Source organism: Podarcis vaucheri, assembly GCF_965113315.1.
Source record: "Podarcis vaucheri genome assembly, chromosome: 12".
Taxonomy (NCBI): Eukaryota; Metazoa; Chordata; class Lepidosauria; order Squamata; family Lacertidae; genus Podarcis; species Podarcis vaucheri.
In genome coordinates, this window is record NC_138750.1 from 51,492,588 (window position 1) to 51,512,363 (window position 19,776).

The following is a 19,776-nucleotide window of genomic DNA, read 5'->3' on the forward strand; positions in this document are numbered from 1 at the left end:
GGGGGGAGAAGATTTTCATCCTCTAGTTCCAACAGTCGATCAATAGAGTGAAACCCAAGCTGATAAAATTCTGACCATTTGGTAACCCTGTCTAGAATATAAGAACGAATGAGAGAACGGCCTCTCTGGGCATGTTTAATTTGCTTTCTCCTTACCAGTGAGAAATTGCAATCCCAGCTCCCCAGACCATGCCCCGACACACATCTAGGATCAGTCAGGGGCTGGTTTTGAGGTCAAGCACTGCAGCTTCCATACAGAGGCCGAGCAATTTATTTGAATTTATCCCATCCCATCCCATGACCTCAGAGCAGGTAGAGATATTAAAGTGAAAATCATGCAGCCCATAATACAATGCCCATTAAACTACTAAAATGCAATTAAACTTGCCCCCCATTAAAACGGGGCGAATGCTTTAAAAATTATGAGAAACAATCCAATTTCCTTGCATTGCCTTGCAAATGTCATAAAACGAGGCTGGGGGCCTTAGCAATATACAGGGTGCATAAACCGCTCTGTTACCCTTTGTTCCTGCCTCCCTATGTATATTCAGCTAATAACCAAGGCTGTGTTATATTCTCCGCTTTTAAGCAGAACTGACGGATTTGCTGTCTCCCATTCCGCCACGGGTGCATTGAAGGCAGCTGATTTCCTCTCCCTTTCCGTAGTAAATATGTCCCTCCAGTGGCCTCTTCAGAAACCGCATCATGAAATTGTTGCTTCTGGTATTTGGGAAGGAAATGCACTGTGGAAATTTTCGTGGAAAACTGTAGAGTTTGGAGCTGTTGCTGTTGTTTTCTTGGTTGTTAAATACAGTGGTACCTCGGGTTAAGTACTTAATTCGTTCCGGAGGTCCGTTCTTAACCTGAAACTGTTCTTAACCTGAGGTAGCACTTTAGCCTATGGGGCTTCCCGCTGCCGCCGCGCCGCCGCCGCGCCGCCGCCGCGCAATTTCTGTTCTCATCCTGAAGCAAAGTTCTTAACCTGAGGTACTGTTTCTGGGTTAGCGGAGTCTGTAACCTGAAGCGTATGTAACCTGAAGCATATGTAACCCAAGGTACCACTGTAAAAAAGGTAAAGGTACCCCTGACCATTAGGTCCAGTTGTGACCGACTCTAGGGTTGTGCGCTCATCTCACTCTATAGGCCAAGGGAGCCGGCGTCCGTCCGCAGACAGCTTCCAGGTCATGTGGCCAGCATGACAAAGTCGCTTCTGGCGAACCAGAGCAGTGCACAGAAACACTGTTTACCTTCCCACCGGTGCAGTACCTATTTATCTACTTGCACTTTGATGTGCTTTTGAACTGCTAGGTTGGCAGGGGAGGTACCACTGTACTGGCTTATAAAGATAAAAGAAGAGTGAACCTCCTGCTCAGAAGATGACATTCTGAAGGGTAGCACTGAGGAAAAGTATAGCCTTGGGTTTTCATGAAGAAGAAAATAACAACACACACACACACACACACACACACACACACACCTTGTGGCACTTTAAATGCAAATTTATGGCAGTGCAAGCTTTCCTGAAACTAAGCCCACCATGTCCAATACATGAAGTGCAGCCCTGGTTTACACATTTGTGGGGAACATAAGAAGAGCCAACAGCCTTCTCCCCACTAGAGTAAAATGCAGATGTGGCCTCTTGGTTTACTCCTCCAATCAGTGCCAGCCTCCAATTGATGCTGCCTGGCTGCCATTTTAAATTTCCCCCAATGCCCTACAGTGCCTCTCGTTCCCAGGGCATTGTGGGAAATTTAACAAGGTAGTTTGTAGATGCCCACTGGCCAGATGCTGGTGGACACATCTAGGGTGCTGATACCCCAGGGACTGCCCAATGCCCAAGGTTGGATGCTGACATTGGCCTTGACTACTGAAGAGTATGAACGGGGTGTCCACGTATCCCATTTTACAGAGGATGGTCCTCTGTTTTGAAGAGCTGGCAGAGGGCAGTTTCTGAGTGTTACCCTTTTTAATATCTGTGCTATGTCAAGTTATTTTCTTGGGTAGAGACGACCCAAAAAGGCATGGCCACACAATAGACTTCTAGAATTCATTCCAATAAAATCATTCCATTGAAGCCCTCCCAATAGTTTGGCATCTTGGGTTGAGCTGGAATAAAACTCTCCATCGTACTGGGTGATGTCACAGTTGCCCTTCCTTTTATGGAACACTTACCTGGATAAAAGGTGTCAGTCGTGTTTTTCTGTCACATTGGCTACTCTCTAGCAGCTGAGTTGGACTCTTGCAGGTAGACGTGGAAGTTGGAGTGGAGCAGTTAGGTCAGGCCTACCTAGTTCTTTAAAGGATGGAGAAATGAGAAAATCAGGAGGAAAGAGAAACCACAATGGACAGGTCTGCCCATCCCATATGTTTAGCTTCTAGGGAGAAGTATCTAGACATGGTTGCTTCAGTTACCAGATTGGGAATTGGGGGTGGGCTCCTGTGAGCTAAAGGGGGGACAAAACCTCAAAGTGCTGAATTACTAGAACTTAAAGATGAGAGGGAATTGTTCATTTTCATGATAAAAGCAGCAAACGAGGCTGTTTCGCCCCCTGTCCCGATGGTGGCACCCCCATTCAACACTAGAGCCTTTTAAGAATGGCAGCTACAGACGAAAGGATTTCAAGACTTAATCACAATTTGACTAGTCTTAAGGATGTAACTGGAACTCTTAAGTGTTCAAGTGGCTTCATGTTCCTTGACAAAAGATTTTCTTTCTGTTCATAATCAAGGGCCATTGGCTTGATTGGTCTCCCATTGACTTCCATAGGAGTTACGTTAGGCTAAATATGAACCAATTAGCGTCTAGCTGTAATTAATAAGAAACTTGAAAGGAGCCAATGTGAGAAGCTGTGATCCTAAGCAGGTTTTCTCAGACTAAGTCTCACTGAGTTCAATGGGTCTTGCTCAGGATTCCTTTGTGGACGATATGCCCACAAAGAAATGCTTTGTGAAGCATTGCAACAAGAAGCCCTGTAAGAGTGAAGGTTGCAGGCTCTAAGCACAGGCCACGGTCCCATCTGGAACACCTTGTATTAAGGATTGCAAAAATATGTATTCTTTTCTTCTTTCAATCTTTTCCACAGCTGGAAATGAATGAGGGGAGCAGAAAGCCTTTCAAGGCACTGTAACAAGCACGTGTTGTGATAGGAGATCACCTAATCCACTTCTTGCCTGAGTGGGCTCTCCAATTTCTGCCTCAGAGCTGACAATTCCCTTTGGTTTTATGGAAGGAAGGTTCTTGTTCTTTTTTTATTTGCTGAATTTGTCTCCGGGGAAATCTCAGAGGATCAGCTTCTTGCCATGAGAAATAACTTTCCCCCCCCCCCATACTTTTTTCCTCATTTAGATAAGCTTCACAATTCCATTAAATGTTGCTTTTGTTAAGGTTCCTCTGCTCTGGACTCTGGACTCTGAAGTATTAGGCGCATCTTAACAGCATGATTGAGTTGGGCCAACCTCCCCTATGCTAGGCTTCAACTGACAGGCAAGCAACAGAAATAGGTCTTCAAGCTGCTTTTGTAGGAGTTGGTGCAGGAGCGGCATTTTGGCTCAAGATATGACTGTGGAAATAATAATAATAATAATAATAATAATAATAATAATAATAATTTATTATTTATACCCCACCCATCTGGCTGGGTTTCCCCAGCCACTCTGGGCGGCTTCTAACAGAATATTAAAATACAATAATCTATTAAACATTAAAAGCTTCCCTAAACAGGGCCGCCTTCAGATGTCTTCTTAAAGTCTGTTAGTTGTTTATCTCTTTGACCTCTGGTGGGAGGGTGTTCCACGGGGTGGTTGCCACCACCGAGAAGGCCCTCTGACTGGTTCCCTGTAACTTGGCTTCTCGCAGTGAGGGAACCGCCAGAAGGCCCTTGGCGCTGGACCTCAGTGTCCGGGCAGAACGATGGAGGTGGAGACACTCCTTCTGCTATACTGAACTATACTGAACTCTATTCCACTTGGAGTAGAAATGGCGGAAACAAAACTGTTTCCTGCTCTTCTCCATATGATATCTCCCCTTTACAGGGTGGGGGGAGAGATTCTGATCTGGATCATTAAAATATTAAATGAGAAGCTGGAAGCAGGAGGCAGGAGGCATCTTCCTGCTTTTTGCTCACATCCTCAACGTTCCTCATTGCTGCCTCCCTACTCCTGTTGCCTAAGAGGCAGGCACCTCAGTCTGTCTGACAGTAGGACCGGCCCATCTATTTGCAAGAGCAGTCAGTAAGGCAATTCACTGGAGCTTTACTGCATATTGACTACGCTACAAAAGGTTTTGTGAATGACCCCACAAAGCAGACCAAGGTAGAAGAAGAAGAGGAGTTTGGATTTGATATCCTGCTTTATCACTACCCTAAGGAGTCTCAAAGTGGCTAACATTCTCCTTTCCCTTCCTCCCCCCCCAACAAAGACTCTGTGAGGTGAGTGGGGCTGAGAGACTTCAAAGAAGTGTGACTGGTCCAAGGTCACCCAGCAGCTGCATGTGGAGGAGCGGAGACGCGAACCCGGTTCCCCAGATTACGAGACTACCGCTCTTAACCACTACACCACACTGGCTCCCAGGTACGTGTGAATGAGGCTCGGTCACATTCAGCGGCGCAAGCACAAGACTACAGTTACCTGCAGCAACAGAAGGAGACAAGATCAATTGTGCTCCCCTGACATGGGTAGGATAATGTTATTAGAGACAAAAATATTAGGAGGAGCAAACAGGGGCTAAACCACGGCACCATGTGGTGTATGAAGTGAGGTAGGAAGTCAAGTATGAAATTCTATTTTTATGTGGGCAAAATCCCCCGTTTTTTTAATATCTGGCTCCTGCTTCTAGCTGATGCAGCTTATCATCCTGAAAGTAAATGTGATTTCATTGAGCGGCAGCCGGTATCTCACAATCGGGGGTGGGGGTGTTGTACTTTGCAATGTTAATCGACAAAGGAAGAGAATGTGGCCATTTAGTGCAGTCATGAAATTGAATTTTTAATCATTCTGTTTAATTCTGATTTTTAAGTGGGTTCTCTTTTTCCTTATAGGCCATGATTAAAACAATTGTGTAACTTTAATGAATGTGCAAGTTTAATGAATTTTTGAAAAGTTACCTATTGAAGGTCATTCTCAAAAATGTAGATAAGGCAGAAACTATCTTTATCTGGAATATTGCAGTGTCACTTTCTGATTGCATTCAGATGCTCACAAACGTTTTGGGTCTTGGACCATTTTGGGACTTAACTAGCCATGATGGCAATGTTGTACCTCCACTGGCAGACACAGTGCGCTTCTGAATACCACTTTCTGGGAATTGCAGTTGGGGAGGGTGGCTGTGGGGCTCAGGTGTTGTTTGCAGGCTTCCCATAGGGATCTGGTTGGCCACTGCAAGACCATGATGAGTTAGATGGGTTCAGCAGGCTCTTTTTATGTTCTTATGAACAAATTGGTTTTACTCTTGGTTTTTCAGCTCTAGAAGAGGGTGATTTTGTACTCTCCCTGAAGGATCAGGTTCATATTTTGGGAAGACTCCTGGATTCCAGCTTGTCTCAAGCGGCCCAGCTATGGCCATCCCTAGACCAGGATAGCCTCAGTTGTCCATGCTCTAGTGACATCCCATTTGGGCTACTGTGATCTACCTGGGGCTGCCCTTGTAGATGGTCTGGAGCTGCAGCTAGTACAGAAGGTTGGTATTTGAGGCGGCCTGATGGGCCCATGTGATACTGGTCCTGAAAGCACTGCATGGGCTGTCAGTGAGCTGCAAGGTGTTGGTACTAGCATATAGAGCAGCTATTCTCAACCTGTGGGTTCCCAGATGTTGTTGGACTGCAACTCCCATCATCCCTGAGCTCTGGCCTTGCTAGCTAGGGGTGATGGGAGTTGCAGTTCAACATCTGGGGACCCACAGGTTGAAAAAGGCTGATATAGAGCCCTAAATGGCTTGGCACCCAAGTCTAAAAAAGCACCAATGATCCTAGATACTGTGATTGGCAAGTGAAGCCTTGTTGGTGGTGCTACCACTAGGGGCTGCCCAGTTGCTGCTGCCCCATGATAAAGGCCTTTTCAGTGTTGGTTCCCCAGTTGTGGAACGCCTTCCCTACTGAGGGTGCACCTGTCACCATCACTTTTAACTTTCAGGGGGAATTTAAAAACATAACTTTATACCCAGGCATTGGATGGATGGAGAATACAGTTCCTGGCCACCAGTGCTGGCCCAAGACATTTTGGCAAACCATCAAGTGGTGCCTCCCCCCTCGCCTTGCCAGAGAAGAAGGGTTGAGTGAAGATGTACATCAGCAGCAAGGGGGGGATAAAGATCTACATTGGATCTGCTGCCCTTTTAGATCTTGCCAGTCACCTTTTCTTAAGGGCGCAAGAGCACTGCATAGAATGTTTTTCACTATAACGCTTTTAGATATTTTTAGCTGTAATCATTTTCAGAACGTTCCCCCTTTGTTTTTTTCTTTTTACATAGTGGATCTGTTTGCATTGCCCCAGTGTGAGGCAGCTATGGGGAAAGGCAGATTCCCTGCTAGGGGTCATTAGGAAAGGAATGAAAACAAAGCTGCCAATATCATAAAGGCCATTATACAAATCTACAGTGTGACCACACTTGGAACACTCTGTACCCTTCTGGTCACCTCAGCTCCACAAGGATGTTGTAGAAATCGAAAGGGTTTAGAAAAGGGCAAAGCAAAATGATCAAGGGAATGGAACAATTCCCCATGAGGAAAGGCTACAACATTTTGGGCCTCTCTGTTCCTGCTCTGCTCCTGTGTCACTAAAGGTAAAAGTACCCCTGACCATTAGGTCCAGTCGTGGCCGACCCTGGGGTTGCGGTGCTCATCTCGCTTTATTGGCCGAGGGAGCCAGCATACAGCTTCCGGGTCATGTGGCCAGCATGACTAAGCCGCTTCTGGCGAACCAGAGCAGTGCACGGAAACGTCGTTTACCTTCCCACTGGAGCGGTATCTAGTTATCTACTTGCACTTTGACATGCTTTTGAACTGCTAGGTTGCAGGGACTGAGCAACGGGAGCTCACCCCGTTGCGGGGATTTGAACCGCCGACCTTCTGATCGGCAAGTCCTAGGCTCTGTGGTTTAACCCACAGCGCCACCCGTGTCCCTGTGTCACTACTTACCCCTTATTTCCCAGATTGTTGCTTGTAAGGGCAAAGCAGAAACAGGAGGAAGCAAAGTCACACAAAATTTTAAAAAGCTCAACTTCTCTTCACCACCACTAAAAGCGAATAGTCAGACCACCATTTTGTCTCTACTAAACCAGGCTAGCTGCTATGGAAAGAGCTTTGGGTTTTTTATTTGTATACACAATTCTCTGATGTTGAAGTTCACATTTCTCAGCTCTACCTGCCTTTTAGCATCGCAGGCCTGAGCAGCTGTGGTGAAAAACATATCTGGCAAACTCCTCTTTCTCCCATCTGTACTTTCAGATGAAGCCCAAGATCTGGCACCAGATTTATCCCTTTGAGTTATGAAAAGCTGGACCCGTTTTTTAAAGTTTACAGCAGAGCATAGACGCGTGTGAAGAACGGACGGAGGAAGCATATGGCCTGGGACATTTGGAGCAGAACTCGGAAAGGGAAAACTGGTGCTTTCTTCTGAAACTCTATTCCAGTTTGTTTTATTAGCTGCTGGTACAAACTAGATTGGGTGGCTGCCACTCCTGCTACTCTGCCAAGAAGCAGAGCGCCCACTTCCAAGGAAAGAGGGGGGAACATTTTGTGCCAGCCAACGGGAGCAAGGAGCAATCGGGCAAAATCTAACCTGAGCCTTGTAATGTGTGTGAGCAATATTGCGTTATTAAAACCGTAAGTGAGATGGGCCTCCTTTTGCTGTTCAGCTCTTAAATGCTTTAAAGTTAGAAACCCAAACCCTCTTGTTGAGACACCAGCAGATGAATGAGTAGAAATCAGAAGTAGGCAGACAAATTATTACTGCACAAAAGAGGACAACAATTGAAACAGAAATCTAGACTTTCCTACATTAAAAAAGAGAAGTGTTACTCACATTGGAAATACTCTCCCCAGCATTTCTTAGGCACCAGGCAAAAACATTCCTCTTAAACCAGGTATTAGGCTGATTAACACTCTGCGTCCTTTAAATGTGCTTGTGGGAGGCAGGGTTATTGGTTTTGTTCTTGTTTTTATTATGTACTTTGTGGTTCTATTCTGCACTTTTATGCTGTGAGCCACCCTGAGATCTTTGGATGAAGGACAGTATGCAAATTTAATAAATGATGACAACGACAATATAAATCAAATTGCAAAATGTCAGCCTTGGTTCCATGGAAATAGAAGCAAATGCATAACATCATTTCTTCTGGCTGTTGGTGTCATCCTATGACAGCAGACACCATGGGCATGGGAACCACGACACTGCTTTGCAGATTGGTGTAGGGCGTAATAGTTTTATTTCCAATGCTTTTAAATACACGATTGGAGCATGCCTCCCCCCTTCTCTCTTGCATTTAAATGTCATTTCTCCACCAAATAAAGTACAGGCAGCTTCTCCTAAAAACAGAAAAACCAGCAGCTCCCAGGCTTGATGTTCACCTGTCAAAACGAGGATGCACAGAAGATTCTCCACTCAAGTTGTGTCTTAGCCCTGTATTAGTCCTTAAGTGCTCAAAGAACGGCATTCATTTAAAGAGTGGAAATTATTATATTCTTACCCCTTTATGCATATTTGAGTGCATGCTTTAACATGCAAGCTTATTTTTTAAGCAGGTAATAAGGGAATGTACCTGCTTAGGAGGAAATGGTGTCTTCTGTTGGAAGACTATTCAAAAGCGAGGTGCATGTATCAGAACCATTGCTATTAATATTTTTAGCCTGAGGAATGTGCACCAAAAATCTAAGCATGCAGGTAAATCGTCTTCCAATAAGAATGATGGTAGTTTTTCAGTCATCAGGATCATATTGTAATGACAATATTTTGTATTGATGTTGTTTTTGGAAATGTATTTTTATATTCTGCTAATTTGCCAAGTCTTTGCATTCTGTAGAAAATGCAGTTGTTGTTGTTGTTGTTGTTGTTGTTGTTGTTACTACTACTACTACTACTACTACTACTAGGTAGGCATCCAATTTTCACTTAGGAGGAAAAACCACTGTGCCCTAGATATCAAAACTGCTCAAGTTGGGAAATACTGTCCTGCAATGTGAACTTTACCAGTTTTTAAAGGGGGAGAAAGAGAAATCAAAACAGCACCACAATTCGTTCTATTTGTTGCTGTCAAGACTAAACACACTGGATTATATTTTGGAAACAGCAAATTCTGTCTTCTGCCTGAAATGTGTGCATTCACCACATGGGGGCGCCTTTACACAAAACTTCTAATCACAGCCATACCACAGATTTTTCTACCATGGTGAGGGGAACAAACATGGATCACAACTTTACCTTAGTAAAGTGGTGTCTAGAGACAGCAGTATGACAGACAGCACATCTGAAACACACTTGGGCTGGTTGAGACGTGCAAAATCATTCACAAGCTTCTCCTTTCTGTAAGTTCTAACCCAGGCATAGGCAAACTTTGCCCTCCAGATATTTTGGGACTACAACTGCCATCACCCCTAGCTAACAGGCCCAGTGGTCAGGGATGATGGGAATTGTAGTCCCAAAAAATCTGGCGGGCAGAGTCTGCCTATGCCTATTCTAATCGTCCTTAGGAACAGGATCTCAAACTGCTAGAAATAAGTGCAATACTTAACTGGGAAGACACTTTCATTACCCAGATACCGTGTGCATTTCTGAACTGCTGCCGTCATGGAAACTGCCGCAAATTCTGCCCGTCTGTAATTTGCAGTGTTTCCTTTTTGTCACATATGCAGAGGCAGAAGGGATCGCATGTGAAGAAACTCCTACAGCTTTTCTTCTGCTCCAAAAACAATTTTGTAATGCAGTCTTGGGGCTTAATTTTTTTAAAGGGAGGCAGCCAGACTCAAAACGGGACAGCTATGTTACTGACGGCGGGGGCAGAAAGGATAATTCAAGAAGAACATTTGGGCAGTTCAAACATTTAAGCCATGCAAATGTTTTATTATGGTAGGTGATGTAAAAAGACGTTGATAGGGATTAAGTAACCCAGACTCACCTAGAATCCCAAACCCAGATCAATCATATCCATTTCTCCTCTTCACCCCCCCACCCGCCAGATGTGTTTCCCATGATGCTGTCAGAGTCCCAGTTTGGAGCGTTATCTCTCTACATTGGCTGCTAAATGTCCTGAAGGAGAGCTGCCCTTCTTAAATAAATATATATTCATATTTTGGCTAGCCAAAACTCCAGCACTGGATTATTTTGTTTGCTGCTGTCGCTGCCTTATAGGCAATTTTAATTTTAATAATTTGCTTCTGCTTGGCTCGAATAGGCAAGATGTCAAGTGTGTTTCCTATAAGGTAGGTGTACAAAATCCTTAACATATTGTAAGATGATATAGTCTTGAAACAAATGTATGCAAGGAATTGCGTGGCTAAAATTCAGCTCTGCGGGTTTTCCTTGGTTCTGCTCCCAGCTGGACTCATGCCTACTGAATCATTCTCAGGTAATTTTCCATTTCAGCATTCTGCTAACAGGTAGGAAAGAAAGGCTCACTAAATACTGCAGGAATTTTCCACTAATGTTAACCCCAAGCATAAGTAATACGGCTGGTAAGTAGAAACACCCATCTCTTCCCACTTGCATCAGCAGAAACTTAATGCACCTGAAAAAACGGGGATTTCCGAATATTTTTGCGGCTGAGACTTCTTTTCAGAAGATCACCTTTTTTCTCAGATCTTCCATGCAAAGTACACTCTTCTCCTTGCAGTCATCCGGATCCAGACAGTGGTACTGAGGAAGCGGGGTAACTATTGCTAACCACCTCCCACTAAACACACACATCTACTGCATTTCAAACCCATATGCAATTATTGGGCCAGTTCACTGCTTTTTTGTGACTATTGTGGATAAAAATCCTCTCCGCGCACTAAGTGTGCATGCCAAAAAGGAAAAACAACAACCCTTTGCTTAACAAAGTGGGGGCAGGTGGAGAGAGAATGCTAATGTATAAACAATACTATAGTTCATACGAGGTATTGAAAGTAACTGAATATTCACAAACCATTCTTTTGGGAATGTTGCCTTGATTCACTCAGACTCTTTCGTTTAAATTAGGGATGGGGAGTCTGAGGTCCTCTAGATGTGACCCTCCAGTTTCCATCAGTCCCAGCCAGCATTGCCACTGATCAGAGATGATGGGATTTGTAGTCCCAACAATAGCTGGAGGGCTAGAGTTTATCTATGCTTGACTTAAACTCTGCCAAGAAGCATGCCCCAAACATGAAATAGAATGCCCGCCTGGATTCAGGCCTCTCTCCATCACACATTGAATTATAAGAGTGGGAAGGGACCACGGGGGTCAACTAGATCAACCCCCCTGCAATGCAGGAATCTTATTCCCTATGAGGTGCTCGAACCCACGACCCCGAGATGAAGAGTCTCGTGCTCTGTCGACTGAGCTATCCCAGCAGCCACCAACCCTGTATACTTACACTAGGCTCATCTGGATGAGCATTCAGAATTGCTTCATAAATCATATTTTCCACCCAGATGAACAGGAATCAAGGAAGTGGCACGAAGCAGTCCTCTCTCCATCACACATAGAATCAGAGTTAGAAGGGATGTGAATTGTCTCCAACACAAATGAATCACATGGGCCCCAAATTTGCTTTCTCCTAAATCATTTCCTTGAAATGACTCCAATATAGCCAGTAAAACCTGCTGGTCACAACTTTACAGAAACAGTCTGTCCTGTTAAATCACCGGTACAAGGAAGCAAGTCAGAGGGACCTTCTAGGATGTGTGTGTTTTTTAAAATCTAAACATACATTTGCAAGCAGAAAACAGTTGAACTGATTTGTATCTCCAGACAGGAAGCATAAGCTCTTCCAGTGGGACCAGTTTATGCACAGCAAGTAAGATTTAGAACCGGCATAGGCAAACTCAGCCCTCCAGATGTTTTGGGACTTCTTTGGTGATCACTCGTAGCCAAGTAAGATTGTCTTCCATAAACATGGTTTTAACAATGAGTCCATAAGTGACTGTGGAGGCCAATCCTGGATCTACACGTCCTTCCACAGTGGGGACATAGGTTACCGGGCAGGAGTTGATCACGGTGTGGATTTGCCAAGCGTGCCTTCCTCTTAGCACGCTTCTCCCTTGCGTTCTGATTTTAAGGGTCTTCAAAGTCCATGACACCTTTGCTAAAGGCTGTTCTCCAACTGGAGCGCTTGCAGGCCAGTGTTTCCCAGTTGTCGGTGTTCATACTACATTTTTTTTAGATTGGCCTTGAGACAGTCTTTAAACCTCTTTTGTTGACCACCAGCATTACACTTTCCATTTTTAAGTTCGGAATAGAGTGGTTGCTTTTGAAGATGATAATCAGGCATCCGCACAACATGACCAGTCCAACAAAGTTGATGTTGAAGAATCAGGTGATCTTTACGTCATCCAGTACACTGATATTAGTTCACCTGTCTTCCCAAGTGATGTGTAAGATTTTTCAGAGACACCATTGATGGAATCTTTCGAGAAGCTGAAGATGGCATTTATAAGTGATCTATGTTTCACAAGCATACAGTAAGGTTGGTAGTACAATAGCTTTGTAAACAAGCACTTTGGTTTCCCTGCGAATGTCCCGGTCCTCAAACACTCTGCACTTCAGTTGGGAGAAGGCCGCACTCACAGAGCTCAGGTGATGCTGGATTTCGGCATCAATGTTGACCCATGATCCCTAGCTAGCAGGACCAGTGGTCAGGGATGATGGGAATTGTAGTCCCAAAATATCTGGAGGACCGAGTTTGCCTATGCCTGATTTAGAACAAGGGTGGATAACGTTTCCCCATTCAAAGGCCGCATTCTCTCCTAGGCTATTTTATGGGGCCCGCATTCAAGTTGTGGGCATAGCCCAGCCCACCTGCAGCCACGATGGACCTATATGATCCCCAAGTGCTTGTATTAATGGGATGCTGCACCCAAGGTGGCAAAAATCAACAGTTCCAGTCATCTCAGGCAAGGCCCAGGCTGTGAATGAAGCGAGACCTACACAATCAAATTTCCCCAGGGCATTTTATTGGACTTTAGATTAAAACCCAGCACACCAGAAATTCCCTTGGCCAGTGACACCAAACCCTAACGTGTCATCGAGAAATCCATTCTTGGGCTCCAGTAAGTGAGAAACAGAGTCACTATGTTCTTACACTTATTTCTGCAGCCCGTAAGAACAACAGTCATGTTGGCAACTCTTGGAACAGAGAGCTAAAGCTCAAGATAAAAATAATAATAATAATAAACCTAGTATAAAACCATTTCAGGCAATCACACACAAATTTATTCAGCCAAGAAATATAATCACAGAAAATGTGTGCAGTAAAACATTCCAATTTTCAAAAATGGTATATTGAAATTGTAATGTACATATGGCGTGAAGGTGGCACTGCATATCATTAAAGTGCTTGAGAATATATTTGGATAGATTCTAAAAATGTTATGTGATTATATTTATTGTGTGAATAAATCTCTCTCTCTGTATGTGTGTAACATTAAGGTTTTTAGAGTGTTTCTCAGACTTAAGCTATCTGTTCTTCTGTCCCTAGTATCTCCTGCTGTCTCTTGTTACCTCCTCAGAAGCAATTCCAATTAATATACATTTCTACGGAGAGCTATAAATCCACCCTTCATCTTGTTAGCGACGCAAAAATTCCCTCTTTGCAGAAACTTCCATTGAGTTAGTTTAGCATCCTGACTTTTATATATATATATGTCAGAAGTCCATTCTTTGAGCTGTTCAAATAAAAATAAAAAGTCAAGGAATGGGGAACTTGCTTTATTTCTTTAAATATTAGTAACACAGCACGACACAAATCAGTGGTATTCATGTAACAAAAAAGGGTAGTGGTGGTTCTGCATCAAACTTCAGACATATTGTGTTTTAAATACCTAATGAGTTGCACAAGATTACATTTTCATAATACCAGCATTAAAGATTAATCCAAGTAAGTACCCCAAATCCTCTTGCATCCTAATCTTCCTGGACCTAAGATACATTATTAGGGGCGCTAATCAACGATTTCTCCAGGAAATTTGGGGTTTCCAACAGTGCCAAGGAAGAGAATTGCCACATAATTTATCAGGGAGAGAAGGGAGGGGAGAACACACAGGAGACCGAAGCAGCTGAGAACTTCAAATCGCGGATTAAGCAGCAAGGAGGCAACTTGCTTATACAGTAACCATGCTTGGGAAAAGTTAAAGGAATGGAAGGCTCCAACTTAGTAGTATTTATGAGGTTAACAGAAGCCATGTACCATGCAAATGAAACATTTATATGGAGGGGAATGAAGTTGCCTTGCTACACCCAACTCCTTAATCCACCCCTTCAACCCCAATTTAGACCAAATGGGAACCAGCACACATAGTATACACCCAATGTACAAATAAGTATTCTAGATCTGACTAAGGAATACAGGCCGTAAGCTCTTTCCGGCTAGTCAAGGCTCCACTCCATCCTTGTATAGCCTCACATGCCACCCTAGGAAGAGGGGTGATTTCTGGCAGGTGAGGCGGGGTGCTGTGACCCTTGCTCTACTTGGCATGAACACATCATCAAGGCTACTGATTTTCGGGCAATGGACATAGGGTAGTATTTCAAAGTATGCCTTTTATTATCTGGCGAGAGAGAGTTCTGGGGGGCATAATGAACTCACAAGGGTTGATTTCACGAGGAAGCTTGGGGGGGGACTTGCTCTCTCTCACAATCACAGCCCACTGCTTGTGATACATAGCACATCAATAATGGCACGTGCAAGCAAGGAAAATCAACTGCTTCTTCCCCTGTGGAAAATAAGATGCAGGGCTGAATCTCCCGAGAACTGACCCTCAGTCATTATGGGGGAGTCCAGCTAAGGAAAATTGAGGTCATATGAAATGAGAAACATAGTAAGGTCAGAATATTGCATGATGAAAACTGTTTGGGGTTTTTTTTGGAAATATAGACACATCGTTTACAACCTTTCTAAGTTCTAGAAGAAGCACACTAGACTACAATAGCTTTAGCCCCAGGAAGGAAAGAGGTTGAAAAGGTTCTACCACATTATTATTATTATTATTCGTTTTTCGAAAATAAAACACATTTCAAGCCAGGATCTGCCTATCTGATGCATCGGACACCCTGGTCCTAAACACGCTGCTCAGAGGCCAAACCCACTGATTTCAATGGAAGTGACTTCCGTGGAGCGGGTTTCTGACAGGGGTGTCATACAGAAACTCAAGCAAATTTGTGGTGCTCAAGCGTAATAGTGCAAGTTTAGTGTACTTTAGAGAGGAGCCATAGTCTCTCCCCCCCCCCTTGCTAAGTGAGATTAGCCGTAAGAAAATATAAGCACCAGGAAAGGAGTGTGGGTGGGGTCAAGTGGTGTGACAGCGAGAGGGTCTGTGCTGGGGGGCATCGAAGTCCATTTTAATAGGGTGCCTTGGCTGACTTCTTCTTCTTCTGCTCCTCCCTCAGCTTCTGCTTCTTCCTCTTGCTGACTTCTTTGTATCCTGAGGAGACACGGCTGGTAAAACATTGTTCATATAGATTTCCCTTCATTAAAGCAGAAGCATTCTGATTTTAAGCCTTCTGAAAATGCAAGGCAGGTCTCCCCTGAGGAGCACAAGCAAAGGGCTTCAGCAAGTGCAAGGTTCCTCCCAGGTCTCTCACATTTCCTTAACAGTTGGCCTACCAATGTTAGCTCCTCCACATGTTAAGTTACTTCCAAAAGGTGACCACCAGCCATAGGCTCAGTGCAATGGCCTCCTGGCCATATTGAAAGTTCCCATTAGCCTTCACTTCGCACTCTGTCCATCATCTGAAGAGTTCCCTGTTGTAAATATCTCTAAAGGCTATGGCTAGGTCTTGACCAGATTGTTTACTATGCACCTGTGAGTCAAAAAAACAACAACAAAAAGGACTGCCTCGTCCAGTCCTAAATCAATGCAATATAGTGTAACTATATTGTTAATTGAAATGGCCCTTTTTGCTTCCATTGGGTCCTCCCTCTCAAAAACTGCAGGCTAGGTTGTGAATTTAGCTCCCTCCCTTCTCCTGTGATCTACTTGGTCCTATTTCAGAGCAACCCTGCCTGTCATCAGTTGAGGTTTTGAAAACTTTTGTCGAAATAAGTCTTCCCTTGTTAATTTGGCTTTTAACAACCCTACCTGTTTTTAAAGGCTGTTTTTAGTTCATCTCTGTATCTTGTTTCTGAAGGCATTCCTTTGAAATTTGGGAAAGAGTTAAAAAAACATTCAAAGGAATTCTGGATAGCCTTGTTTATTTTCTTATCAAATGTGTACAAGTTTAAATGTGTACCAGTTTTTAAAGGCTGTTTTAAGGTCATCTCTGTGACTCGCTTCTGAAGGCATTCCTTTGAAATTTAGAAAAGAGTTAACAAAACATTCAAAGGGATTCGGAATGGCCTTGTTTATTTTCTTATCAAATGTGTACAAGTTTAAATGATGGGGTGGACGGGTATTTTAAATTATCTGTACTGTTTGCAGAAGTGAGACAGCATACAACACAAAGAGCACTAGCTCATTTCAATGGGGATTAAGCAGTTATAGTGCTTAAGTCGACAGGAGACTAACCTGCACTAGAATACTTGGGCCGTGATATACTTACAGCAGTTTAATGCATTGCCCTGTACCAGGAGGCAAGCCAAACATTTGGTGCAGGTGGGGAAGCAACCCTGCCTGGAATAAGTGGGCTTCCATTTGAATTATGCAGAAACAGGTAGTTTTCCATTTGAATTCTACAGAAATCTGTAGTGCAACCAATTATTTAGAGCTGAAATCACCTGCTATGACATATGAAGGCTGCTCCATGGACAGTGGTTGCTCTGTTTCTAAACTCTTTGACAAACTATTTTAATGGGGAAATTGCATACAAAACCCAAGAGATAAACACTGAGAAACCACCCTCTTTTCCTTACAAGGAAAATGCAGGTTTAATTGCATTGGTTAAAATTCGGTAGGGTAAACAAGAGACCAGATAGGGGTTTTTTGGGTGGGCAATATCCAGCCCAAAAGGGAGCCACCGACAGTTTTGAGCACTACCTACCAACAGGCACTCTCTTCTCTCATATCCAGGGTTGAAATTATTCACTGGGTTCAAATTCAGTTTTTTGCTACTCCAAAAATGGGGGAGCTGCTCAAATCGGTTTTTCAGAACTACAGCCATTTACCAGTTCAGTCAGTTACCTAACTAGGGGGACAAACTATTGCAAGTTAGGTATCGCTCATCCTAGGGACAGTTGTCCCTGATGCAGAACATATGATCTCATTCAGAGACAGTATGAACCCAACAAAGTCAGTGGCAAGACTCCTAAATCACAGGTGAGGGCCCATGAGCAGGAGCCGTAGGTGGAGCACCAGGTTGCCAACAGGGGGTGAATATTGACAACGTAAGCTGGTACTTCCACCACTTCCAGATACAAGGCTACAACCAACTGTTGGATCTCACAGGAGAGACAAAATTGCACAGGTGTCTGTCTCAGCAAAGAAGTGAGGACCCAATGGGGCGAGAAGTACTAGAGTCCTAGCAACATGATTCATAGAATATATGAAACGATCTTCATCTGACCACTGGTCTATGTCACCCAGCACTGTATACTTCAACCGGCAGCTGCTCTTCAAGACACATCCACACCACACTTCAAGATACACCTTCCTGCTCCTGAGATCAGTTTTCATGGGAGATGCCAGGTACTGAATCTGGGGTCTGCTGGATGCAAGGCATCTATGCACACTACCCAATGCATCCTATCTCCCACCCCATAACTGATGCTGGGAAAAGTTGACCAGTGCCAAAGTCTATTTTTGGCAACTTTTTTGTCTCTGCCATGCACAGTACAGGGAATAGTGATACTTACCTGATTGAACAAAGTTTGTAAAAAGATGCAATGATTTTAAATGAGGAAGCATAATTTTTGAATCTGATAGCCTCTGGTCCCTTTTAAAAAAATGGAACTTTACCTCCATCACATGCGCTCCCTGGTGTGTTTTTCTAATGCCCAAGGCTGTGCTACCTAGCAAACTGCACTATGTCTAGAATTTTAAAATGATGGGCCCTAGTCTGTGGGAGATGGGTGGGGGTTTGACAGCCCCCGTTTTACTTGCAAAGCAAAAAGCACAGATGGCTCCGATATTACGTTGTCAGATTACAAACAACAGCAAGACAACGGCGTAGCTGCTGCAGCTGCAGACCCCTCTTTCATGTTATTCCAAAGAGCCACTTCAAAAGAAACCTGCGTCCTGCAATTGACTAGCTGTTGAAGCATAGTTACTCAAGTTGTGGGGAAGGTCAGCTTCCTGTTACCAGGAGTTGCCTCGCCTGTTCAGCACCTGCTCACATGCCAGCCCAGACCACAATGAATCCTTGATACGTGCAGTATCAGGAGAAAACATGGAGCGGTATCAGCGCTAGTCAGACAGGGAGTAGATCCATTGAAACAAACAGAAATGACTAATGTAAGTGAATGGGTCTACTCTGAACTTAGTAGGAGACCATCCATGGCCATTAAGGCTGGCGTATCAATGGCCTCAGAAGCAACAGGAGGGAAACAGGCAAAAGGTTTGAGGGCAAACCAAAATGACAGCCCTTTGGCAACCTATTGACAAGTTACTTTACTTAATTTTAAGCAAACGAGAGTTTCCCTCTCGGTTGTTTCACGTTTCCTAAGTTTGCACCATGAAAGCTTCCCAAGGTGGTCCCCGCTCTTAATTCTGGTCTCCATGGGTCATGGGAGCTGAAAGGAAGCCATAAAGCAGGTTTCTGCAAGTTCATATCCGCCTTTCCCAGATTGCAGAATGCCACAAGCAGGGATGACGAATAAGATGCTTGAGGCTACAATTGCCTGCAGGCAAGGAGCAACACGGGAGAGGATAACTCACCCCATCTGGCTGTGCTGCCTGCCATAGCATGGAAAGACCCAAAGACATTTCCCTTTCTATTCTGTCAGGGACAAGGTGAACACAACCCACCCTGGAACTTCTACACTCAGGGCAGTTTCTCATATTACACAAGGCAACTTGAGCCTACCAATCCTGGCTCCTCAAGACACCTCCCTCAGTGAGACAGAGGTGTGTTGTGGGTTGGATCCAAACAGTCCTTCCCTCCTTCCACCTGAGGGAGAAAACCTTTGGATACAAACCCCCACTTTAGGTGTTGCACCTAAAAACCATGCTATGTGAAATCTTCCTCACATCGTCATTTCTCCTCAGTTCATGTTCATTCTGCTTACGTTGGCACTCGAAGAAGCGTGGAAAGTGGGGAGTGACCGCCTGGCAATGGTGAACTGAGGTTTCCTGAAAATAGTTTCCCAAAACTGGTTCTGAAATTAAGCCATAGCGGGGGGGGGGGGCTGAAGATTCAGCTGTGCAGTTACTAAGCTACAGTATCGCAGCTTCTCCTTTTAGTGAGCACATGAAACAGACTGGATCAGCAACTTAGTGCACTTGCATCTCCCATGACGGCAGGCGGTAAAAAACAAATAGGGAATGAACAATGGATTATTCACATTCAGGAGCTTGTTAATACTGGATACCAAGGGAAATGTGAATCTTGCAGTATTAATCTGCAAATTAGACGTTTTGGATCTGGCACCGATTGAAATGAGCAAAACGATGAGCGGGCTGCTGCTTATGTCAGCCCTTGCTAAACATACACTTGGCTAAAGGAAACGAGGAGGAGGAG

The 19,776-nt window shown here is 44.2% G+C and overlaps 1 protein-coding gene across 1 annotated transcript in view; it reads right to left on the reverse strand.

Annotated features, from left to right (window-relative positions):
- Positions 1-13,859: 13,859 nt before the first annotated feature.
- Positions 13,860-19,776, reverse strand: part of DNAJB6 (DnaJ heat shock protein family (Hsp40) member B6) — a 62,012-nt gene continuing 56,095 nt past the window's right edge. The window contains exon 10 of the mRNA XM_082192599.1: positions 13,860-15,587. Within this exon, the coding sequence (XP_082048725.1) occupies positions 15,505-15,587 (83 nt within the window). The 3' untranslated portion in view covers positions 13,860-15,504. The remainder of the gene's footprint in view (positions 15,588-19,776) is intronic.